Source organism: Asterias amurensis, chromosome 2, assembly GCF_032118995.1.
Source record: "Asterias amurensis chromosome 2, ASM3211899v1".
NCBI lineage: Eukaryota > Metazoa > Echinodermata > Asteroidea > Forcipulatida > Asteriidae > Asterias > Asterias amurensis.
Genome location: NC_092649.1, coordinates 3,383,622 through 3,410,761, shown reverse-complemented (window position 1 = coordinate 3,410,761; position 27,140 = coordinate 3,383,622). Strand labels below are relative to the sequence as shown.

The 27,140-nt window shown below is 38.8% G+C and overlaps 1 protein-coding gene across 1 annotated transcript; it reads right to left on the bottom strand.

Moving 5' to 3' along the window:
* Positions 1-11,712: 11,712 nt before the first annotated feature.
* Positions 11,713-26,146, bottom strand: LOC139933920 (uncharacterized). The gene is made up of 2 exons (XM_071928154.1): positions 25,550-26,146; positions 11,713-16,048 (listed from the first exon to the last, which is right to left on the bottom strand). The coding sequence occupies exons 1-2, from the start codon at positions 25,796-25,798 to the stop codon at positions 15,818-15,820; spliced, it is 480 nt and encodes a 159-aa protein (XP_071784255.1). The 5' UTR covers positions 25,799-26,146; the 3' UTR covers positions 11,713-15,817.
* Between the last annotated feature and the right edge of the window lie 994 nt (positions 26,147-27,140).

Here is a 27,140-nt window from a genome sequence, read left to right as displayed (position 1 = left end):
TTTGCCTATCTCCCGTAACTTTTTCACAACACCCGCTGGTATTGTCAAAAGGTCACGGGAGATAGACAAAGTCCGTTGTCAGCAGTAACAGACATGCACAGCTGGAACTCCGAAGTGGCTTATTGTTTAGTGTACAACAGCAAATGCAGGTGTCGCATGAAATTATGTCCTCTATGCAATACTATCCGGAGGACAGTATTGCATATGCAAGAATGTTTGCCGGACGGTTTTGCATATGCAATCGTGTCCGCCCGGACGCTGCTGCATAATGAAATGTGTCCGCCCGGAGGCATTTGCATATGCAGTTGTGTCCGCCCCCGTGCAAAACCGTCCTTTCAGTAAATTAAACGCCCTTGGTCGACGGAACACGTCACCATTTTTGTACAAGCTAAGTGTATGTCATGAATGACGGGAAATGTAAATCCATGTACAATCATGATCATTTACATGTCCGCCGGACGGTTTTTGCATAGCCCCGGACACGATTGAATATGCAAAAGTGTCCAGAGCGGACAGTTTTGCATTGCGGACACAATTGCATCTGACACAGGCCAACTTGAACCTAAATGCTGATGTAACCTCAAAGGGCATGGCGGTAGGAGATATACCATCGAAATTGTTGGCATTAATACGTAGTACAGAGTTCGCTTCGGGCATAGTCATGGTTTTGACATCACCTTGGGCCTATCATTTTAACTGCGCTCCTCGTAGCAGTCAATATTTCTTTTATATACCAAATAAAGATTCTTCTAATCAACAACCCTGAAAAGGGTGAAAGGTCGTCTGCTAAGAAAGGCCACAGTTCGCGCCGTGACACGGAACGCTGAGTCGTACACACGAGCGACTCATTTGAGACCGTTATTTTCAGGGCGGGCACCGTCGATTGCTATGCCCGGGCATAGTTAACTATATGACGTCATCTTGATAGAAAAAGGGGACCCAGCTATTGCAATGACTCAGTTTTCAACCAATCAGATTAGAGGATTCTGGTTAAATAATAGGTGCTATTGACTTTAAGAGACTAGGGGCTGAACTGTGTATCAATATTTAACGCAAAGCTAAGCAAAAGGAAATCATTATCAATGATATTAACAACTCATCTTAATTCAAGCTCTGAAAGCAGTCAGATTCATCTTCAATGAGTAAGTTGTCAACACTGCCACAGTGATTAAGATGTGACATCACACTTTTTTAGCGTATAAGATTCGTCAACAGTTTAGATCAACCTTAACTTTTTAAACAATCGACTCCCACTTCTACAATCACGTGTTTAAAGGCAGTGGACACTATTTGTAATTACTCAAAATAATTGTTAGCATAAAACCTCACTTGGTAATGAGTAATGGGGAGAGGTTGATAGTATAAAACATTGTGAGAAACGGCTCCCTCTGAAGTGACGTAGTTTTCGAACAAGAAGTAATTTTCCATGAATTTGATTTCGAGACCCCCGTAGCTAGAATTTGAGGTCTCGAAATCGAGCATCTGAAAGCACACAACTTCGTGTGACAAGGGTGTTTTTCTTTCATTTAAATATATCGCAACTTCGATGACCGATTGAGCTCAAATTTTCACAGGTATGTTATTTTGTGCACATGTTGAGATAAACCAAGTGAGAAGACTGGCCTTTGACAATTACCGATAGTGTTAATCAGTGTCTTTAAAGCCATTATACACTTTCGGAACAGAAACAAAAAAAAGTTCACAAATTTACAAACAACTTACAGGGTTTACATAAGGTAATGGTAAACGCCTTCTCTTGAAAGATTATTCCATGAAATGCTTTACTTTTTGAGAAAACATTAAAACAATTATCAATTCTCGGCATCGAGAATTACGGATATAGTAAACACATGTCATGACACGGCGAAACGTGCGTTATTTTCTCCCGACTCCGACGACCAATTGAGCCTAAATTTTCACAGGTTTGTTGTTTTATATATAAGTTGTGATACACGAAGTGTGGGCCTTTGGACAATACTGTTTACCGAAAGTGTCCAATGGCTTTAAGCGAAAGAACCTGATGCTGTAAAATGTCTAAATTCATCCTGTCGGTAAGGTCATTACGTCAAACGCACGCGTATCCGCATTATGCCAAACTCGCAAGTCCGTCTTCAACTTCAATTCTACCTGAATTCATAAATTTCATCGTTGAAAACCATTTCTTGGGACTGGAAACTAAGAAAATTTAAGCTGGGAGCCAGCTACACGACAGTACATCCTTTACGATTTGGGCTGCATGTACAACCTTATTAGGTAAGCTTAATTGTGTTTATACAACAATATAGACGTGGTCGGTAGATAAGAAGTGGTTGGCACTCTAAGGTCATTTAGAAATACGGTGATTAATTTCAAACTGCTACTTGAATTCGACAGATATAGAGTAGATAGTTCCTACTTGAAAACCTGCTCATTAATATTGCAATGCTAAAGCGTGAATTTAAAGGTATGTTGACTCCTTTATATGTTTGGTTTGCGGTAACACCATGTGTGTATATCTACTTGCCAGGTAGAGTTGTTCTTAGGGAACTGTCTTGCTTTATTCTACTGCCGTGGAGTAGAAAATCGGAGGTTCGGGAGACTTCTCAGTTCAGGAGTCCTGACGATGACTAGAGCAAGCTAGTCGAAACGTTGAGACCAATTCCGAACTGACTCCGCGGCAGTACAGTTATTACGATCCTATAAGCTAAAGTAGTAGTCCAGTCAAATTTCTATACCATCCGCCCTGGTAATAGTTATAAAGCAGGACAGTTCTTTTCAGAACTGAGAAGTCTCCCGAACCTCCAATTTTCTACTCCACGGCAGTAGAATAAAACAAGACAGTTCCCTAAGAACAACTCTACCTGGCAAGTAGATATACACACATGGTGTTACCGCAAACCAAACATATATTGATACCCCACCATGCAATGCCTCAAATCCTATATACGTATGCTTGACTCCTTTAATTATAACGATCGAGAAAATAAAAATTATATTCAGCAGGAAGGTTCTAGAGAGGTTTGCCGTAATACCATGTGAATATCTCTTTTGAGTACTGTTGGTTCTGAAAAGAATTAGAACCTTTGGCCTTAAAATGATGTTATTTATATTTTACCCTTGTGAAATCAGTCGTCCCGAGAAGAACCCCCCCCCCCCCCCTAACAGACTGTGCTAGTCTACTGTTTCCATCACTTGAACGTAAAACTTGGGGTTCTTTTATCACGTTTTGATATCGCATCATTTGTATAAAAATCACTGTTCAAACATGCACCAATGTCTGGCAGAAAAAACTACTATTGTAATGTCCTTTCAGAAAGATATTCTCTTTTTTGTGTGGTATTTTCAAGGTAAATTTCAAGATGATCTGTGCATATATTTCGCAGATTTAAATAGCAACCAGAAGCTGTCCATGCGCTTTAAAGGCACCGGACACCTTTGGTAATTGTCTAAGGCCAGAATTCTCACTTAGTGTCTGCAAATTTTGGCTTTATTGGTCTTCGAACTTGCAAATAAAAGATAATGAAAGAAAAAAACAGCCTTGTTGCACATCGTATGTGCTTTCAGATGCATGAGAATGGCTTCTTCAGTGGTCGATTTCACAACGAGTAAGGACTAGTCCTCCTAGATAATATATATGAACGGCTGGAGTCCAAGAAAGGACGAGTAACTCGTCCCAACTCGAGATAAGACTAGTCTTAACTCCTAGTGAAACCCACAGGTCTTTGTAATAAGTCTTTTCTCAGATTCCAATTCTCTTTCTCAAAAACCTACTTCAAAGGGATCCGTTTTTCACAATATTTCATACTATTAACAGCTCTCCTTTGCTCGTTACCAAGTAAGTTTTTATGCTAACATATATTTTGAGTAATTATCAAACGTGTACAGTGCCTTTAAAAACAATTCGCTGATAATATCAATGTATTATATTGACTGTTAATACAATAGGCTCCTTGATAAATGACTTCGTTTAATTGTGAGACCTCAAGTTTGCTATCACCGTTTGCCACATTTCAAATGTCAAATTTCAAATACCCTTGTGAAAATGGTCAATTGACCTTTACTAGCAAGCGTAATAGATGTCAGGCTTTAGGCCACCAACCTGCTGTCAACTAATTGTACACCACTCTATAATACTATCGGACCGGTAAAAACAAATAATATCAAAATAAGTATTAAAGGCAGTGGACACTATTGGTAATTACTCAAAATAATTTTTAGCATAAAACCTTTCTTGGTGACGAGTAATGGGGAGAGGTTGATGGTATAAAACATTGTGAGAAACGGCTCCCTCTGAAGTGACGTAGTTTTCCAGAAAGAAGTAATTTTCCCTGAATTTGATTTCGAGACCTCAGATTTAGAACTTGAGGTCTCGAAATCAACCATCTGAACGCACACAACTTCGTGGGACATAGGTGTTGTTTTCTTTCAATGTTATCTCGCAAGTTCGAAGACCGATTGAGCTCAAATTTTCACAGGTTTAATATTTTATGCATATGTTGAGATAACCCAACTGTGAAGGCTAGTCTTTGACAATTACCAATAGTGTCCACTGCCTTTAAGGAACAGACGTTGCCTTGGATCGGTCGAGTTGGTCTTTTGAAAAGCGTTTGAAACCGTTTGTTATAAAATGCATATGGTAAGAAAGATATTTTAAAAGTAGAACACAAGGATCCACACAGGTATCACTCGAAATCGCACGGTTTTCCGTTTACGTCGCGAACTAACACGGTCGGCCATCTTATGGAGTCACATGTTGACTCTACAAAATGACCGACCGGTTTAGGGCCCAATTTCATAGAGCTGCTAAACGGTCGATTGTGTGCTTAACGGGCGCACCTAGCAAATTTTTCATTTCATATCCTTGGTTAAGCAATGTTATTTGCTTATAGCGCAGGCAAGCAAGCAAAAAGGGTACTTAAAGCTCCATTTCTGCTTAAGCACTCTGTTTAAGCATAGGGCCCACAATTTCATAGAGCTGCCGTAACGGTATATTTTGTGCTTATAGGTCGCACCTAGCACATTTTTCATTTCAAAGCCTTGCTTAAGCAAGGTTTTTTGCCTAAAGCGGTAAGCAAACAAAAAGGGTCCTTTTGAAGCCTCTGCTTGAGCACGTTATTCACACAGCGCATAGTGGAACATACGTTGTTATTGTAGTGTGGCGCGCAGCGGTGTGTATTTTACGTGTTTGTGGGTATGGTGCAGCGAAGTAAATGAGTCTCTAAAATGCTTCAGAAATGTTGTACAATGTATTATCTTTTTATTTTCTCTCAAGTTAGTGTGTAAACATTTCGAGGGGCGCTTTGAACCATTGCATGTAAGACAGAGAAGGCGAATATTTTTTTTAACGCCACTCTGCATTTATATCGCCTTCTTCTTTTTTGCTTAAGCAAACGATCTAAAATATTGTGCGCGCAGTTTGTTTCCGTGCTTAAGCTCGTGAAATAGGTGTACATTCCTCCATGGTTTAAGCAATTATTTTTGCTACGTTAAGCAGAAAAGAATTCTTACCGTTAAGCAGCTCCTTGAAATTGGGCCCTGGTCGTTCTTAGCAAGACCATTAGCAAAAGTAGCCGTAGTCACCAACACGGATACGGCCCTGGCTAGACGATAACGTTCATTCCTCAGAGTTGTCTGGCTCCTAGATACGACAGAAATCGCACTGAAAGAGTGGCATTATTAGTAATGCATTAAATTAAATTGAAAATGCATGCAAGAAAGGAACTAAATCCAATGTTTAGCTCAAATCCACGAATACGAAATTCTAGGGGTCGAAAACGGAACCCAACAGGAAAACAATCTTCAACGGCTGCCTTTACCGCCTACCTTCTGCCGATTTGGATTTCATGAATAAACTCGAGCAATCTTGGACAGAACCTTTCACATTGCAGCCTACTTGACAATGTAAACATCCAATTAAATCAATCCCCTTCTTCGACACAGCTCAAGTTGACACTCTCAACTTCTCCCAGCTTGGTTTTGGTTCAAGACCTTCATTCAGACAACTGTTGTAATGACAACGTCTTAAAGCCATTGGACCCTTTCGGTACAGACAAAAAAAAAGTTCACAGATTTACAAATAATTTACAGGGTTTACAGAAGGTAATGGTGAAAGACTTCTCTTGAAATATTAGTCCATGAAATGCTTTACTTTTTGAGAAAACGGTAAAACAATATAAATTCTCGTTAGCGAGAATTACGGATTTATTTTAAACACATGTCATGACACGGCGAAACGCGCGGAAACAAGAGTGGGTTTTCCCGTTATTTTCTCCCGACTCCGATGACCGATTGAGCCTAAATTTTCACAGGTTTGTTGTTTCATATATAAGTTGTGATACACGAAGTGTGGGACTTGGACAATACTGTTAACCGAAAGTGTATAATAGCTTTAAGCTTCTGTTTATTAGTAGTAGAGCGCACATCAAACAATCACTATCAATCCTTGCTATTTCATCATGGGGTTATTAATTTTGTGCAAAGATAATGTAGGCTTCGTTTAGTTATTTCTCGTCGTAACTATTAGTTTTTAAAGCTAGACATTAACGAGTTTATACTTGCTAAATAATGCTAAATAAATGCTAAATAAAATTTAGATGAAGTTTAAACGTTTATTCATGATCATTATTTTGAGTAATTACCACTAGTGTCCACTGCCTTTAAGGGGACCAACCCTGTGAAAGTACTCTTATATTACAGGCAGTGAAGTTGACCATGTGTAAGTTAATGCAATATGCTTTTAAAATTTACGGTTTTTTGGCAATCTTTTTGTTTCCCTGCTCGTCATAGCATTTCAAACTCAATTGTTCTGACAATAATTTGTGAAATGATGCAGCATTCTTCTTTTGCATCCAATCTTCAAAATATAATCATTACTTCTTTTTAGAAGTGAAGTGCAAAGACGTTTTGCCCACTCACCAATCTGATAAATTGTCTGCAAATCTGATGAAAATTCTCAGAAATGCTATAGCTCGTTGCTTCCTACATGAGTGTGATATTTTAACACCCCGTTTGCATTTTCGCCCATTCAGTTAACGAGAAAGTGTAGATTTGTGGATAGTCACCAATCTTAAAGGAACACGTTGCCTTGGATCGGTCGAGTTGGTCTTTGAAAAACGTTTGTAACCGTTTGTTATAAAATGCATATGGTTAGAAAGATAATTTAAAAGTAAAATACAATTATCCACACAAATTTTCCTTGAAATTGTGTGGTTTTCCTTTTACCTCGTCGACTAACACGGTCGGCCACTAAATGGGAGTCAAATTAATACGCAAGCCACACAATTTCAAGGAAAATTTGTGTGGATAATTGTATTTTACTTTTAAATTATCTTTCTAACCATATGCATTTTATAACAAACGGTTACAAACGTTTTTCAAAGACCAACTCGACCGATCCAAGGCAACGTGTTCCATTAAACAATAATTAATTTGTAAAAAGAGCACTGGGGGATGTTTATATTATACAACTTTGTTAGAAAGGAAACCATTTGAAGTTATGTAGTTTTAGAGAAAGGGGTAATTTTTTACAAAATAATTTTAATCTGAGAACCAAAGCCAATTTCTGAGACATTATGAAAGCACACAATTACATACATTAGGGGTTGTTTTTACTTCCATTATTCCTTTGCAACTTCGGCTACCAATTAAAGGCAGTGGACACTATTGGTTATTGTCAAAGACTAGCCTTCACAGTGGGTGTATCTCAACATATGCTTAAAATAACTAACCTGTGAAAATTTGAGCTCAATCGGTCATCAAAGTTGCGAGATAATAATGAAAGAAGAAAACACCCTAGTCACACGAAGTTGTGTGCGTTTAGATGGTTGATAAATCAAATTCGTGGAAAAATACTTCTATCTCGAAAACTACTCCACTTCAGAGGGAGCCGTTTCTCACAATGTTTTATACTGCCAACCTATCCCCATTACTCTTTGTGAGGTTTAATGCTAATAATTATTTTGAGTAATTACCAATAGTGTCCACTGCCTTTAAGTCTAAATGTTAACAGTTTCTTATTAATGCATGATATAGAGATAGACCAAATGATGAGGAAAAAAATACCCTTGTTACACACATTTTTGTGCTTTCAGAAGCCCAATAAAAGGCTTCTATAATATTTGTGTGATAAATTACCTCTTTCTCAAAAGATGTTTTCCAGAGGGAGCCGTTTCTCACAATAGTTTATACTATCAACAACTCTCCATTGCTTTTGTGTTTACAATTATTTTGAGTAAATACCAGAAGTGTCCAGTGCCTTTAAGATTGCTATTACACACACTTAGACACCCTAGTCATCAACCGACAGGTTATAAAGAAGTGTCTGCGAGTACCGATTCAATATCCCCCCCTCAACGTAAAACCATCAAGACATCTCTGAGTCGAGTGTTGTTATTGTGATGAGAGATGATTGTTCATGAAGTCATCATCTACCGTAAGATACTGGCCATTGACCCCTGTGGTGATCAATACACTATTACACACATCAGCTCTCGCTAAAACGGCAGGATACATATGTAATAGATGTTAAATTTGCATCGGGGATAAAGAACATTAATATTTTGTTTTTACCCATACACCGATGTTTTTTAGCACTGTATACTCGGTACTTTCCCGATTCCTGTCAACAAATATCACAGGCATATTTACTCGGGTGGCATTCGAACCCACGATCTTTGCAATTCTAGAACAGTGTGATAATTACCAACGACTACCGATATTGCCCGGTCGCTAGAGGCAGTTCGAATCCTATGTTTTGGCAGCGGCTACCGCAACGATGTAATAGATGTTGAAATTTGCATCGGGGTGAAAGAATATTAAGGATACATTTTGTTTCAGGTGGATTCCTTATGATATGGTGTTTCATTATAGTGTGCGACCTTTTTATCCAGGGGTTTGGTTTGTTTCTTGGGGGAGGGATGGGTTTGACTCACATTTTTTTCTGGTCGATTTTTTCTTCTTTCTATTCCATTGGCGTGTTTAATTTATTTTGTTTAGAGCGGCTAAGGAAAGGGATACTTAGAAGAGTCTGACAAAGGGCTACGTCATGTAGCATTGAACGACGCATATAGGTACAAGACAGTTCTGTTGTCACAATCCATCTCAGTACTTTTGTCATAAATTTAAATAATCTATCTCATCCTCGTTGCATTTATGTTACTCAAAACTGGTTTAAGAATAAAGGCCCGGTCACACAGATAACGAGAGCGAAAACGAGAACAATCCAAATGCACGCCCTCGATTGGTTATAATAACAAACGTGGGCGTATTCTGCGTGGAGCAAGTCAACCAATAGAATGCATTCTCTTTGCGTCGTGATCGTTATCATTCTTGCAATCGCTGAAGTCTCGGTCTTAAAGCACTGTCGAGAATTTTAAAATACCACACCAGCTGTTTTAAGTCCTTAAAATGTGTTTTTCTAACAAAGCCATATCTGTATTTAGCCATTTTCAAAACTACGTGTTTTATAATTCGGCACCGGCTTATAGCCCCGTCTGCCTGTTTGAAATCTCGGATACCGTTTTCAACATAACTGAGAGAACCTGCGCTTGAGCCAAAACTCTAAACCTTGTTTCGAAAACTACCTATATATACATGGGTACACCACGCTTTAAAGACATTGGACACTATTGATAATTGTCAAAGACCACTCTTTTCACTTGATGTATCTCAACATATGCATAAAATAACAAACCTGTGAAAATTTGAGCTCAATCAATCGTCTAAGTTTCGAGATAATATTAAACCTCCTTGTCACACGAAGTTGTGTGCGTTCAGATGGTTGATTTCGAGACCTCAAATTCTAAACCTGAGGTCTCGAAATCAAATTCGTCGAAAATTACTTATTTCTCAAAAACTACTCCACTTCAGAGGGAGCCGTTTCTCACAAAGTTTTATACTACCAACCTCTTCCCATTACTCGTTACCAAGTAAGGTTTTATGCTAATAAATATTTTGAGTAATTACCAATAGTGTCCACTGCGTTTAATAGGCCAAAATACATGCGCCAAACTGAGCATCATATTTTGTGGGGCGTCAACATATTTTGAATCATAACACTTTGTGGGTTATGCAAATGGGTAATCATAGCAATTTATCACAAATTATCACAAATTTATCACAAATTATCACAAAATGGGTAATCATAGCAATTTATTACAACTTATCTCTCTGCTTCAAATTTCATAAAATGTAAGTTTTTAAAGTTAGTCCCTCAGGAGGAGTGCCTCATAAAAAGAAGCACAAATGGGATTGGAGAAAATCACAATTTTGTCGGTGTCCATCTTTTCAAACGACTTAAGTTTCAGGTTTTAAGAGGTAGAGAGATTTAATATGTTAGGATGTTTAATATGGAGCATTTGACATTCGTTGCTATGGTTTGATGTAGTTTGGTTCACCCATAATATTCTGCAACAGCACCCTCTCGTGGCCGATCACACCGTGAACGAGCAAGCGTTGACACGAAAAAGGAACTTTTTGTAGAATAAGTTTTCCTTTTTTCTTCTTCATGTTTCTGTTTGCTAAATTATTTAAAGCTCTTTCTGATCAAGTGAAATGCATGCTGGCTGATTTCTGCAACAGGGAAGCTGGGTTGGATTTCACAAAAAGTTAATCTCGAGTTAGAACTTAGGACTACCCATACGTGTTTTATATCTCCTAGTCCTAACTCCATGTGAAATCGATCTGCGTTTTTTGCCGTAAACTGTATAGAACTACAAAGCTTTCGTACTGCTTTATAAACTTATTTCGCAGATCACTTTCATGTACTGCGCAATGTTGCTGTAACTCATTCAGTTAAATAGCGCAAGTGACTTAGCATTCTTCCCCTAATAAACCCAAAACGACGCTGGCAATCCCTCTCTAAATGTTTTCCACCTCCCCAGCAAACTGACACATTTTAAATGCGCTCTATCGATCGTAAACTTAGACATTTTCACGGTTTCTCGTTTCTCATTTACAGACCAGTTTAAGTAACTAAACATGTGCACGTAAATCGACCCAGTTCGAGTAAGAAAGGGTAATGGGTGTTGGTTTGCATTGACAACCCTTGCTGCTACTTACACATGGACATTGACATAGTCAAGCGTCTGACTGGAATAGCGCGCTTTCTGCGTCAGGCACTCTCATCCTACGCAACAGATTCCGCTCTAATAAGGGAGAGTTGTCGATGCTGGTAGATGACCCCCCCCCCCCACCCCCCCCCCCACCCCCACCTAGCGTTTCGTAATATCGGCTGGGGCTATCCATGTAACGCCCACCCGTGTGAATCACATTCATAGTTAAAATCACTTTTGGATTACATTTTCCAATCAAGCAGACCAAGACCAAAAATAGAATATTAATTTAATAATTTGACAGGTTGAATCGACACAAAGAATGTCTTTAAACTTCGGATGTAGACTTTCCTCCAACAGATGGACTTGAAACAAAACAATTTCTCACACACGTCATCTCCAGCCTTGAAGATAAAAATAACTAGAAACCACAGTTCTTTTTTTTTCATTTTGAATTAGTATGATTTTATTTAATGTCATTAACCATTCAAGTCACCTGAATACATCTAAGCTCTTGGTACTGAATAATAATTTAAAGAATCAATAATTTAGTCACAATCATAATTTACAATCATAGATTTACCTATCAACGTACATGTTGAAACCAATTAGTATACACAATCTTGATGCAGTTGTACTGTATTTAATATATAACGCAGCGTGTTTTGTGTGTGTGTGTGTGTTTTACATCATGAAGCTAATGTGCAATGATTTCCCTCTTTGTGTTTGGAAAAAAGCTTGTTTTTCTAGGTAGCGCAACTTGATGATTTGTTTGGCAACTTTCTCATAAAGCAGTAACGATTTTTGAACTGAGCACTTTGGAATCAGAACCATATAGTATCACAGTGAACTCAGAACCGGAATAGCGTCCTTTGGTTTTTTAGAACCATAACAGTGGATTTTCATCACAGTGGATGTTCAGAACCGTATAGTACTGTGAATTTTCAGAACCGTATAGTATTACTGTTGATTTTTAGAACCATAACAGTGGATTTTCATCATCCTCTATAGTAATCACAGTGGATATTCAGAACCGTATAGTACTGTGAATTTTCAGAACCGTATAGTATTACTGTTGATTTTCAGAACCATATAATATCACAGTGGATTTTCAGAACCATAGTATAACAGTGTTTTTTTTCAGAACCAGCGACACGGTTTATTTTCAGAACCGTTTAGTACTACTATGGTTTTTCAACAAACCAAAAAGAATAACTGTAACAGTGAATTTTCAGAACCATTTAAAAGTATAACGGTGGAATTCTGAGCCATACAATAACACATGATACATTTGTGTAATCGGAACCATATTTTGTCGCACTGTGTTTTTTAGAAACATGGTATAGACTTTCTTCCTTATATTTTAAATTCAACAAGATAAATATAATGATATCATTTTTGGACCGCCAAAATTATATTTTGTATTTTTGCGTTTATGAACCACAGTGGATTGGAAAGCTTTGCCTTTGATGGAAGGGTGAATAAACTAAATTGCATGCAAACTCTTGTTATGTACCTCAGTTCTCTTAGAACAATTTGATTTAGTGGCAAAGTCACTAATTTCCCATTGTTTATCATAATTTAAACTATACATTAGTTTATAACACATAAGTAATATTTAATTTAAGCCTGTTTCAATTTGGAAGGCAGTCAAGAAGTATTGAAGATAAAAATCAAAATGCGGTCCAGCAGATGTTGAATGAATACAACATCCTTCCTTTTTATCATCATTATTGTTTCATTGTAAATAATTATTCGGGTCATGTCTTCAAAATTGAAAGGCAGCAAAATGCGTTATTGTTCTCAATCGCTTTTCACCAACCTCCTAAATCAATCGGGTTATTTATTTTTCAATGAAAAAAAGAGGCCATTGCTATGTTTATTATAAAATGAACTTGAAATTAAAACAGAACAAGGAGAGGAAACTATGCTGTGGGTCCCTTTCTGAGTACTGCTTTGAAGAGTCACATTAGTTCATTGAGAAAACTTGATACGAACACTTTGGTTGAAATTGGCCGGGGGAATTTTTTTTACTAGAAATACAATAACTAGATTAATGAAGTATATATATGATCAATTTCGGACTTCAACAACAGTTTCGAAGCTTTTGGCGGTATAACTGTTTTTGATTTTCGTGATGTGGGAAAACAACATCAACCCTGATGTTTTCAATCATTTAATTTGTACACACAAAACAAAACAACAAGTCAACATGTTAATCCCATCGTTATTGTCTGTGTGGTGGACGACAATTACTGGCCAAGGACTAATGTGTGATCGATTAATAATGCTCTTGCTGATTCTATGTGTAGTAATGTGTATAGAGGTTTGAGTTCAGTGTTCTCGCACCACGCTGTGAGGTGAACACCGTGCATGCCGTGACGCACCACTGACAAGGACACATATCGCAGTACGGCCGGGTACAACTTTCCAATTACTAAACTACTAAAATAATTTATAATTTATTCTGGATGTGGGATGGACTGACTTTGGAACAGCAGTGTGTTCAAGGCATGAATGCCAACACTATGTGGTCGTTGTCAACACGATGCATTATCATTCTGCGACCAACCATAAAGCATACATGAAAGCCTAATTAAATAAACTATAATGTGCATGAGAGTGCTTGATAATGTTACTCTAGTTTAAATATTAGTGACTGGGACAACAAAAAGCACTCTGCGGAAATTCTTTGTCTGAACAGAAACAAAAAAGTAAAGATTCCTTCCTCATCTGAACAGAATTAGAAAACGAACATAACAAAATTGTTGTTGTTTTCTATTACAACTGCTTAGCTTCGGGTGAATTCCGTTGAAAGAATACGTTCTCTTACGTGAACGAAAACACACTGATATTCCAGATAACATCCACTGGTTTTCAGTATCATAAACGTCACATTATCGTTTTGCCGTGACTTAAAATTAAAAACTATGAATAAAACTTAAGCTGTTCTGTGAAGTAAACTAACAATTTAAGTAGCAGTTAAAATAATAATACTTCATCGTAGCGCGTGGTTTTGTGCACCAAGTAAAAGCAGCGTGTAAAGTTGGCTGAGTACATACTTTGTCAGTACTTTTTTATGTACAGTTTTAGTCACTATATACATGTATTATTTATATAATAATTTATTTCCCGCTTATATTTACTCTAAACAATACATACACATTCCAGCCCGAGTGTTATCTCGGTGTTTTAACCAGTGTCACAGTGGTGTTAAGCCAGGGTCCTACTGGTATTGCCTCAGTGTCTTACTGGTGTTACACGAGTGTCAGACTGGTGATACATCACTGTCTTGCTAGTGTTAACACCAGTGACAAGCTGCTGTTTAACCAGTGTCACACTGGTGTTTCACCAGTGTTATGCTGGTGTTACATCAGTGTCTGACCGGCGTCACACAAGTGTCACGCTTGTGATACATTACTGTCCTACTAGTGTTAATATCACCAGTGACAAGCAGCTGTTTAACCAGTGTTACACTGGTGTTACACAAATGCTTTTTCGATGAAACCATCTTATTAGAAATAAAGGCAATTTAACAATTAACTTAAAATTATTTAACTCCTGAAGGGTTTGGACTATAAATTGACGCCAAAATTTGTATCTCGTTCCCTTTGTGCAACGGCAGTAAAGACTACATGTTTTCAATTCAGAGAAGAAGGGACGAGTTATGACCAGTTGTACACAGGGAACCAGACCAAGATGGCGGCATCATGTTAAAGGAGCTTTCTATATATGGCATTATATCGTAGGTAAGGGATGCAAAGCATAATATACACAAGAAAGCACCCGCTGCTAATATTAATGAAGGCAATTTTCACTTTAATCTTCGTTAGCCTCTGCTCAAGCAGCAGAATTCTTCGTTTTGAAAGCTCACTATTTCGTATAATGTTCGGGAACATCCCCGTACTTCTAATACCCGCATTGCAATAGTGTTTTGCTCCTGACTTGGGAGGAAAATTAATAACAACAGTAATAGCATCCATAAATGGCATCTATATTGGGATTTTAGTCAGTCATTTCAGTTATAGCGTCATCGTCGATGATGGATGAAGAGGGAGCCAGACTCACACTGCAGTTTGTGAATGGCTCCGTGATGATCGCTGAGAAAGAAAACACAATTCACATCAAACGATGTGGTCTGCATGATATCGAGTCACTGCGTCTCAATTGGGAGAGACAAGGTCGTTTAGTCTTCGCTCCAGTCGCTCTTGCAGTGCTATATCACTCTTATCTACACGTGCCTTGTAGAAAGTGTCCCACTCAGATGATAAAAACCACTTGAGAAACCCGCAAGTGAAACAATTTAAGTGTAGAGAGAAGATCACAGGCCAAGGTCCTCCGTTTCGAGTGTTTTTGGCCTTTTGCGAAGGACGTTCTTCTTGAGATGTGTGAGAGAAAAAATGACAAAACATCGTCGTCAGTGTTTGTGTGCTGGACGTACGGCGTGTGCGTATGGCGGTGTGCGACTACGGCCAACAAGTGCGTGCAGTGTGCGGATGCGCTGAGCTACATTACTGTACAAGCGGTGATCCAAACTTTGGGATGTCTTTGATGAGTTGTCTTGAGGGAATATCCGTCGCGTCATCTACAAGTTCTGAAATAAAGGGAGGATCTCCGTAGAAGGTATCCGTCCATCGTGTCGCTTTACAATTCAGCTGACATTCAGAGCTGCAGTTCGTGTCAACTTGTTTTTGAATATTTTTCAATGTTTCGTTTTTATAATATATATATAATCTTAAAGTTGGACTTCTGTCACTATTTTGAACAAACAGTCAACCAGCTGTGGTCTAGCTGCAGACTCCCCTGTTGCCTGATCCTCTGCGGGCACATGATAATTCTTGTAAACTGCTGCAAGGGCACTGTGTGAAGAGTACATTGGGTGCGTATGCGGACCGGCTGTTGACCATGCACGACCGGCCTCTGCTGAGGAGGGGCATGCACACTGCGTTGCCAAGTTTCATGGCGCAGCAGTGATCTGCCGGACAGTTGGTATCAGCTGAACATTTGATACCCATTGGCTGTAGAAAAACAAAAACACAAAGAGATAACAAAGTTAGTCAAATCAATCACACAAACAGTATTATAAAACTCTTAAATTATTAATGGTGACTTGTGTAAGACTATGTTATGCTTTTGCGAAAAGTACGGTTTTTTGTTTTCTGCGGTGGTCCACAGAAGAATTTCAGAGAAGAATTTCACGCGCGTTCTTGGTTGGGTTCGAACCCCAGACAGGGCCGACCATTTGCGTTTAGAAGTCCGAATCACACCCGAGTGTAAGTATTCAAGTGAGTTCAGTTTTGCAAGGCTCGGAAAATCACCTAGTATACAGTGCTTGTCACGCGTCGATGTAGGGTGAAAAGCTTTTTTGCTTTAAAGGTGTAAATCAAAATTAAAATAGGGCTTATATTTTTGCTTCTTTTTATAATTGCATACATTTTATCTCTTGTCCAAAACATAAACAATAACATACAGTTGTATTGTTCCATCTCCTCCTGAATGAGCCGAAAGTGATACGAATCCAAAATGTCCGTTGATTAAGAGATATATACGCAGCTCTTAAAACTTTGAATTCTATCAGACACATACTTTTTAAAACCAGAACAGACCTGCACCAAAGCGAATCTGTTCAGTCTTCATGAAAAGGATCGGAGCTCGTTTGTCTCAATGAAAATAAGGTATATGAGATGTTCAATTCCATTCACATTGATGCTATGAATGTTGACTGGTTTTCAAACTAATGATCGTTTACGCAAGCCGTTGACAAGCACCATTTGCAGGCGGGTCAGTGACGGTTGAGCGTAATAAACAGGCCCGAAGCAATAACCTCGCTCGATGTCAGTTCAGTTTAAAAGTGGATTGATTCAATGGATATCATCCCGACACAAACGGCACGAGGGAAAGAGAGAGAGAGGGAGAGTTTGAATTGTTTAAGAGTGAACTAGAGGTTGTTGTACAACGAGGGTTTCAAATTCAGGCTTATGTTTCCCCTAGCCCTGGCGGCCTTCCACTTTCGTATTGTACGACAGCAGCAGAGGGAGAGTCATACGGCTATATAGAGCAAAATAGAGCAGATCTAAATGGGTGTGTTTTCAAATGCCGTCAGAAACTGTGGTGTTAGAATTAACACATTGGGTGTTGTCAAAATATAGATACCCCCCTCAAACATAATCAACATTCACACCAGAGATACAACAAAGCCCATGCTAAGAAAACACTACTTCTACAAACATCATAACATTGGTGTTATTTCAACACCCTATGTTAAATATTTATTCCCCCTTCGGTATATAAAATGTTGCAACACATGGTGTCAATTTCAAAACCCCCATTTGCATTGCGGACGGAACTTACATACTGAAAATCGAACTCTTCTAAAAAGCGAACACCAGCTGAGTTGTCAACACCGTGTTGTGTGAACGAGGTTGGAATAACTATATTACTATTGAAATTGTGCCGTATTGTAAGGACTACTCACACCGTTTGGTGACTGATCGGTTTATTCTGAAACAAAAACAAAACCCTGCACACATTTTCTCAACTACATAAAACATCACCGAGTTCTAACTTCCGTATAAACGGTTTTGTTTTGTTTTACGCGTGTATCAAAATAGAACGAAGATACTGCGCCTCAAAAGAACTGCGCTATTGTTGGACTAATAAAAAAAGGTCTAAAACACAGCAATGTTTGGGTGGATTTTTTTTATATGCACGAAATGTTTGGTGGATTCATGCACGAAAGACTCAACTCGCCCAACTTGCTCTTTAAAGTGACTCACTTACATTTATTTTACACAATATTGAAACCGGGACATTCAAAATGAGTTATGGGCTGCCATCTTCTTCATCTGGAATGAGAAGTGTCTACACGAGGCGGGCCGGGGGGGGGGGGGGGGTACTAACTTGACATGACTTGATTATAGGGCAAGTTATTGCTCAGATGGTTTTGACTGATGGTGGGTTTTTAAAACAGACATACACGTGGTCGAGCATTGATAAGCCTTTCCTGTGGGTTGTGAAATATTCGTGGTTTTAAAAGTAGTTTCCCCAAACGGATTGATCAGGCTTCGCAAAGCCGGACAACTTGTTTCAGTGTATTTTACCCTAATGTTCAACAAGAACTTTTCTGTTTTACCACAAACAATGGTGATTTTACAACAACTAGAATATGTATTGTCGTGTAGTAATGATTCACACTTTTATTTGTGCAATTCATAATAGTCGTTTGTGCGGCACCTAAATGTAGCCCGAGCCCTAAATGTAGCCTGACCTAAATGTAGCCCCAAACATGTTTCTAAATGTCGCCCGGACCTAAATGTAACCCCAAGCCTTGGGGTCACATTTAGGTCAGGCTACATGTAGGTGCCGCACAGACGTTACACAAATTTTTGTATGAGAGGGATTGGTTGTTGCTAGCTTAGCGTTCATATCCCGTTGTTGGAGATTGTAAAAATAATATTAAAGGGAAGATCATTTAAACAAACAAACAAAAACACATAAACTTGTTGACGTCAACAACCCAACGGAAAGTTGGGTAAAACTTAAACCCAAACCCGCGCGTTCCAAATTTTGTCTTGCAGTCTAACAAGCGGACTCGCGCTAAAACATGGCTCGCTCCGTAGTATAAAAACCCGACTTGTGATTTTGATGGATTGTCGATCTACAGCACTTATAACCTCTATCTTAAACCAACATTATACAAATCATTACATATCAAGTGTTAATGATTCACTGACATTTTAAACCATTCCCAGCATCATGGAAGAATGAACACATCATAGCCGAACCCTGAAGCGACAACAAAAATGGAGGTTGTCAAAAACAAAATGCAATTGAAGACTCCATTAAACGCCCGTTAAAAAAAAATCAATAAATATGATGAATTGGTACCGCGGACTCCCCCTTTGGCCGTAGGGGTCACAATTGGAGAGGGGAAAGTATTCGTTTAGGTGAAAGGTGTTCCGGAATAACTAACCGCGGAAATCTATATTTTCCATATCAACCTAGCATTTTTGTCTCATTTAATGGATTTTATACGTTTGGTAAAGTGGATTGTTTGTTAAAATCTTAGCTGTAGATGCACCATAAAACCAACCTTTGAATATTTCATATTAAAGGCACTTGACACTATTGGTAATAGTCGAAGATCAGTATTCTCACCTGGTGTATCTTAATTTATGCACAAAATAACCAACCTGTGAAAATTTTAACTCAATTGGTCATTGAAGTTGCGAGATATTAATGGAAGAAAAAACACCCTTGTCACACAAAGTTGTGTGCTTTCAGATGCTTGATTTCGGGACCTCAAAATATAATATTGGGGTCTCGAAATCAATTCCGTGGAAAATTACTTCTATCTCGAAAAATACGTTACTTCAGAAGAGCCGTTTCTCACAATGTTGTATACCATCAACAGCTCTCCATTGCTCGTCACCAAGTAAGGGTTTATGCTAAAATCTATTTTGAGTAACTACCAATAGTGTCCACTGCCTTTAAAGGGTGGTAGCGTTTTTTGTGTCGAAAATCTGGAGGGCTATGTCCACGCAGGAAGAATTATCGGAATACACAATTTGAGAAACGTTTCTGCCAGTAATGTTTTTCAGATTCAGTTATATAAGGAGTACAAAGTGATATTTTTTTCTACAACCGCAGTATACTTCGAAGTGAAAAGTGTCTCAAAATGCTTTATACTTTCAAAGCTACTCCTTACAAGGTGCGTTTTTATTGCCAATAGTTTACAGAGTCATGTTGCAAAACGTATGCCTCAACCGTGTTCGACTAGATAAAAAGCTTCATAAAGTAAACGGTGCTGACTATTTATTTTTATAATATTTTTGAGAAGAACAAAAACAACCTTAAATTGTTGGGTGGGACAGCCGCACGGCCAGTCACCACACGGAGAGGCAAAATCCCCCACGGGGAGTAGCCTCCGTGCTTAGATAAAACGTACATTATAGCTTTCAAGTTTAACATTGTTCCATGGTTTCTATTGAATCTGTCCTTTATCTGGAGTTAAGTTTCCCGCGTCCGATCAAAACATACTGCCAACAATATGAGATAAGAAAACGACCGCACGGGGCTCAAGAATTTGGTAACATAAGAAGTGTTCCCCACCGTGCCCCACTTAAAGTAATAATCATTTATCATCCAGGTATGTTTGTTGAATTTGTTGGATGGTTAAATTCATTCACTTCCTCTAGTTTTCTAACAACAGACCTTGCAAAAAAAATTGTGAACAATTCATCAAACTAAAAAGGGTGTTCATTAGAAAGCACGGTAAAAAGAAAGCACGTTCTGTATGTGGATTATTTACACGTTCATACACTACATACAACAAATTGTGGAGTGTTTAAACATTCTTTTAAATTTGCCGGTGCTCAGCTTTGGAAAAATATTCCTTCTTCTACATTCTTTTATTCAAATTGTTATAATACAAGTTAAAATGTTTAGATCAAAAACTGTATTTGGTGTATGTATAAAACAAAAATGGGGCGTTTAAATTGAAACAATGGATGACATAATATATACCAAAAAAGACTAAAACTCTACACCATAACGTGTTAAAACAACACTAGTTTCTGTATGAACTTTTGCTCAAAGAGCTTCCAGATTGGACCATAATGCTAGTTTTAAATCGATATTTAAAAATCATGAACTGTTGTCTATGCTCTGTGTAATCTTAACACGAGAGAGTAACATATTTTGAGGATTTTCAAGAATATAGTTTGTCACTACCCCGTGCTTGGGGTATTTTTGGGGTCAGAAACCCCACTTTAAACGTGTCTCATTCCAGACATATTTTATCTGACTTGTTGTTTCCTCATTTTTCTATTCAACGGGGAATACATTAAAGATTCTGCTTCTATTTTGGGTGATAAAATAAAATAAGCATAACAAAATAACTGTTAAGATCCCAAAGAAGTAACTAAAAATATATATATATAAAATCTGCGAAAATCGGCAGTGCAGGGTATAGACAATCTCATCACCCTAAAATGTCTTACAAATTTGAACATTCCATGACCTTCCCGTTTTGTGAATCTGATAATACTATAATGTTCACTACATTAATACAATTATTAATATAGCGCTGTAGGAAATGCATTCTATCGTCGCAGTGGGGATATAGCGGTATATATAGACCGCAAACTAATAACCGAAGCAACAATCATTAGTCTCTCACGACACCCCTCCGATTGATTATTTTCAAAACGATGACAGTATTAAGCTAGTTTGATATTGGATATTGGACATCCATAGATTTGTACAGGTATGTCCAATATCCAATACCGATGTACAAGGTTAACGTTCACTGTACAAACCTGTGTGAATGTCTAAATGTCCACTATCGATAAAGTAACCATTGATATTCACCGTACAAACCTTTGGGAGTGTCCAAAATCCAATAGCAAACTAACTTCACTGTCATTTGAAAACGTCGTTATAATGAGATCTGAACCGTTGTTATACGGGAATAGCGCTAATGCTAGCGGGTTGTCATTGCACAGCTGTTTGTTTCACAAGCCGACTATACAAAACTAAAACGCGTGATTTCTTTTTAAGAGATGAGTGTAAATACTTGACATTGTTTGATTTTACGTAAAAATGGCCAGTAGGTTCGAATTTAATTTGACGTGCCTTCGGATTTTGTGACCATTGAGTATTTTGGTACACATCGTTGTCGGGTAAAAGCAAACAAATTGACGATTTCAAAGGAAAGAAAAGGGATACTTTTTAATAAGTGTTCTTGATATTTATCATTAAGTAGAACAAAATTGTTTTAACTGTCGACTGAATTGTTTCTTGTGTCCGTCATGCTTTGCAAAACGTTGGACGCAAAGTTAAAGAGAAGGTTTACGCTTGGTAACTCTTAAAATGAATGGCAATAAAAGCATAATTTGTTACAATCAGCTTTTGACAGTATAAAGCATTATGAGAATCATTTCACTTTATCCGAGAAATATGGTTAACATGGAAAATATTTATTTTTGTTTATCCCCTACATTTGAATCTGAGAAACATTACTGTCAAATACATTTGTCAGATTGTGTATTCCAATAACGGACTATTCTTCCTGCGTGATGGACATAACCGCTCCAGATTTTCAGCGATTCCCCAAAACGCGACCACCTTCTATAAAAAAAAGGGTAGACTTTCCCTTTAACCCTATGTACACATTCTAACGGTTTAGCGTTGCTTACAATAACTCGCACGTTATCACTCGAGCTGTTAGAAGTTATTGACGATCGTATAGTCTCAACCTCAAGGCGTGGTCATTTCCGATATCTCCTATCCTAGCCGTTCATCAAACAGCAGACAATCCTTGACTTAATAGGAAACGCATACAACCTTTTAGCAGCTATCCATTAAACTTTGACGCTCTTTTTTTTTTTTTTTTTTTGCGCGCATTTATTGACTCCCGACAGACTCAATTAAGACAGAAACGTCTGTTTACACGACGCGTATTGAATGGCGTGGACGTGGGTTTTTTATGTGTGTTTTATACTGGCCTTGGAAATCTTCAATTAACATCTTTATTTTTTTGTGGGGGGGGAGGCCTGATACATCAATTGAGCAATGAGTGAATCATATCAAACTGAAGAGGCAAGGGTGGGAACTTGCTTTTTCAAATGATCTTTCTAATTAAATGGACTAAAAGACTTTGGTGAGATTGGAAGGGCTGTTTTTATTAGGGCGAAGGCTACAGTCACTGTGTGTCCACCGTGTGTTCACTTGCTACAAACTTCCACCGCGCCGTTTGTAGCAAGTGAAATAAACCGGTCGGACCTAAATTCAACATTTCGGGGAACGTTCACGTTGGGGAGGGATTACGCTGTTGAAAGACTCGAGCGGTAAAGACGAAAGGGTCGAATTTGATTTTTGTTTTGAATAATATTTACTCATGTTTTGAATAGAATACAACTCACACTTCTGACTGATGTGGAACAATACAATGTATTCCAACAAGTGAAAACTCGGGTAAAGGCGAACAATACCTTGTTATTCAATGTATTGCAATACTTTTAAATTATTTGTCAGACGGTTTTGTTCAATCGTAACTGTAAACCAAAGTATTGACAACCAGTTACGATTTTCAGTTGTTTGTTAAACCAAATACAACAATCAGAAATAAAATCTACTTTCTTGTGCCTTTCAAAGAATGTCTTATATTTTGTTTCTCACATTTTCATCCAAACTGCAATATTTTGCTCCAGCTGCCATAAATTACGCAACTTGCAGTATTTATTTTTTACTTTTTAAAGTAATACACCCTGCATATAGACACAGGGATAAAGGCCCAGTGATTATGATATCATTCACACGTTCCAATCAAGCCCAACAGAAGTACTTCCTAAATATCCTAGGATTATGATTAGCATGCTCGGATTAAGGGACCATGGTTTCTCACAGTAAATAATAATATTTCACATGGGTGGGCTGTGGGCTTGTCAGGGGTGCGCCCCGCTTCGAGAAACATCGGAGTCCGGGGTGCTTTGACGACCAAAGTAACCGGGCCGCGGTCAACAATCAACAGGGGGAGGGGTGTGACCGTGACCAGCATTGCAGACAGGCTTCACGGACTCTGTCAGATCAGTGTTACATTGAGATAGCGATCAGGGGCGGTTCCGGACACAAATCCAAGTTCTTTGGGTTGGGCGCGATTGTCAAAAAATAATAAATAATAATAAATCGTATTACACGCATCATTTACTTACGGATGGTTTTAACCATCCAACACGAACTACGGACATGAGTGTTTTAAAACGGACAAGGGGCCGATTTCACAAAGCAACACAAATCATCTTAGGACAAATTTTCAGTAGCATCATTTTGTAAAGTGTGACATCACATTTTATTTAGCAACTACGATTGGTTTGCAGTGACGATCAATCTTAGATCTTTGCGGAATCGGCCCCCAATTTGCGTATAATGAGTTATGGTTTTAACCGTTCAACGCAAACTAACTGAAACACCGAAAGAAAAAAAAGTTTATTGGAATATGAATCTGTAACATGCCTTTCGAGAGTTACAAAGTCTGGCCGAAAGCGATTGCATGCTGACACCGGGCACTGTAAGGTATATGATCTAACTCACTGCAAATAACACAAACCGAGATGAAATTTGATTAGACGTGCACTATATCGATTAGGTTACAGGATGCGATATCAGGCAGGCCCTCTTACATTCTGTTTCTTTCGTCACATTTTCCCAGGATCGATAGTGGGTTTCAAGAAGGTCGTTTTTCTTTTTCGACACTGTCTGACAAGTCATGTCCATTTTGTACGTTTCGTTGGCTGGAACGTCCCTGGGGAACGTCAAAATACCGAGGCTGACAAAAAATACTCGATGAAGCCGCGGTGCGGTCATTGCGAGTTAAAAGTTTTTTAAATATTTTCTATTAATAATTTCATTTATCTGACCTTCACTTGTGGACGTGAAAACAATGCAGACATTGATCGGGTGGTTTGCCGCGTGTTTTCCACTTTCGTTGGTTTCTTTGTGAACTTTTGCACAAACTACGGGATGGAGTGAACGCAAACGCAACAGTCAATATTGACTATAGACTACTAAACGTTTGCGCGTATTGGATCGTTAAAATACGAGATTACGTTACATTCACGCTCTAAAGTTGGTTTGGACACGCACGAGATTTTAGCGGCGTATAGCGATGTTTTCTCCCTGTATAGCGATGCATCCACTCGCTTTCTGTATTCACTCGCTGTAATGCGAACCGGGGGCCGAGATGTAATTACTGCGAGGCCTAAACCAGTCAAGATAGAGCTCGTCATCGTTGACTTTTAAGTCAAATTACGACACCTGTGTACAACGCAATGCGTGCATAGCATGTTTCATTTACCGCTGCGACTTCACAAACCAAGTCCCAAGCCCTGCGTGTGTGTGAAGTTTATCGCATTAATACCGAGGCCCATGCTGGGAGCTGTTATTTCAGCGCGGTAACAGCTTCGGCCGTGAAAGGGTGATGGATACATACGGGAGGAGTAATTTTCTCTTCATATGAGTCGGATATTATTAGCGTCTTATTAGAAAAGGTGTTCCTTGATATTGTACAGTGGGGACTGATTAGACCGTCCCAATGGGTTTTAAGCCTACGAGCATCATCATACAAACTATAACAACTTTAACAAGGGGGTGTTTGCTATTTTAAAGCATGGACCTGGGCCCGATTTAATAAAGCCTGTAAGCACACCAAATTGCTAAGCACAGAAAAAACACTCCTTTAGGGGTTGCCAGTCATAAATACATTAATTTGGCATTGTTGTGACTGGTGTCCCACTCAATTTTGGCTTGGCAAAAAAAATAAAAAAAAATTAAGTTTTTTTTTTTTTCTTTTTCTTAACATCTTTAATGGGTACAATAAGTTTACTTTGTTGTGGCTGGTGTTCCACTCAGTTTTGGCAAGAAAAGAACTTTGCCGAGCAGTACAATCTGCTCAACAGCTTTAATGAAATCGAGCCCAATGGAAATTGTATAATTTCCTAAGAATTGAAAACTGTACTCACCACTCTTGGGAATCTCTTTTCTCGATGTTGAAGTTTCTCCAGGGCGCCTGAGATAAAGTCGGGCACAGTCCTCGAAGACCGGACTCGAACCCAGTCCCGATGACTGCTGCTGGGTTTTCTGCTGTAGTGAAAACCTGCTGCTTCGTCCAAGGGCTTCGCATTGCTGGCACCGGTCATGAGAGCCACGAGGAGTAAGGCTAGCCACACCGTCCCGGTGGTCACTACTAGACTGTCCAGTTTCATGTTCATTTTGTGTGTCTCAAAAACCAGAGCGCGGTATCTTCTTCCCCTAGTCCCTCTCGCCGAATTCTCCGGTCGGCCGTGGGCTAACTGCCTCCGCTCCACCCGTCCGTCCGCTTCGGATTGTATAGTTTTCCCGTTCGACGGTCTTTTTTCTTTCAACTTTTTTTTTTTTTGGCAGACGGTCAGAAAAAAACTGTCCTTGTAGGTTTCGCTCGTCCTTTCTTGTTCTGTCCAATTTGCCTTGTCTAGAATGCAATTGCTAAAACCACTGGACTGTAAACCAAGGTTTGTTTTTCCCTTCTCACACTGACAGAACGAGTATCGGGTCCACTGGCTTGTCACGAACTGAAGAATCTGCAGCACAAGTCACTGCCTTTATACAGACCGGCCATGCGCGGGCGTCCTTCCGTCGGAAACACTCGCACACGGTACGTAGAATTATTTTGAACTCGGCAACCACAGACCGTTGCGGGCCAGTAGGCGGGTACTGTCTGATGTGCGCAACGTGATGCATGCGTGTGGACGATGTAGTACTGGCGATCACTGAATAACACCAAAGCCGTCAAACGGCACTCCGGAAAACTCGCTCTTTAGAAAGATCCGACCACAGGAGGGGACCTCTGCACGTGTCGTCACAACTGCCAGAGCTATTGAGTTAAATGATAACTGTAAATTTGAGCAATGGGAAAATAATTCATAGGTGAAACCATGGTGCAAAAGAAAAGAAGGCAGGTACAACAAGTCAAAACTGGGGCAAGTGCTCTTAAATCTAGTCAGGCCTGCAAATCCATAAGTGAAAGTGAAAAGACAGCGTACCCCAGCTTTAGTTGACTGTCATTTGACTTTATTGCCCATTACAGTTACAGCGAAATCAAAGTCAGTCTATATTAAAATAACTTTTAACAGAATACCAGACACACAAAAACGTACAGGGCACAATCATATTTTACAACCACCAACTGTATACGGCATTTTTCAAATGCTTGGCATAACCAAGTAGAAAGATGATTGACGTCGAGTGTTTCATAGTGGGATACCACATTTTGGGGGTACAAGGTGGCTAGCTATGTAATGCCCGCAGGTGATTGAGTCCGTAGGGGTTTCACAGTGGGGGCTTTTCGCTATTAATTACAAATAGGACTCAACTGGTACCTGTAAAATATAACATTGACAATCGAACAGGATGTGGATTTTTATGACAGTAAATCTTTGAGTAAAAATCTGCCATTTATATATAGGTCCATTTCACCAAGAATGTTGGAGAAGTGGTATTGGTGAGATTATTTAAGGCACTGGACACTAACTACTCAAAATAATTGTTCCCTCTGAAGTAACGTTTATTTTTTTT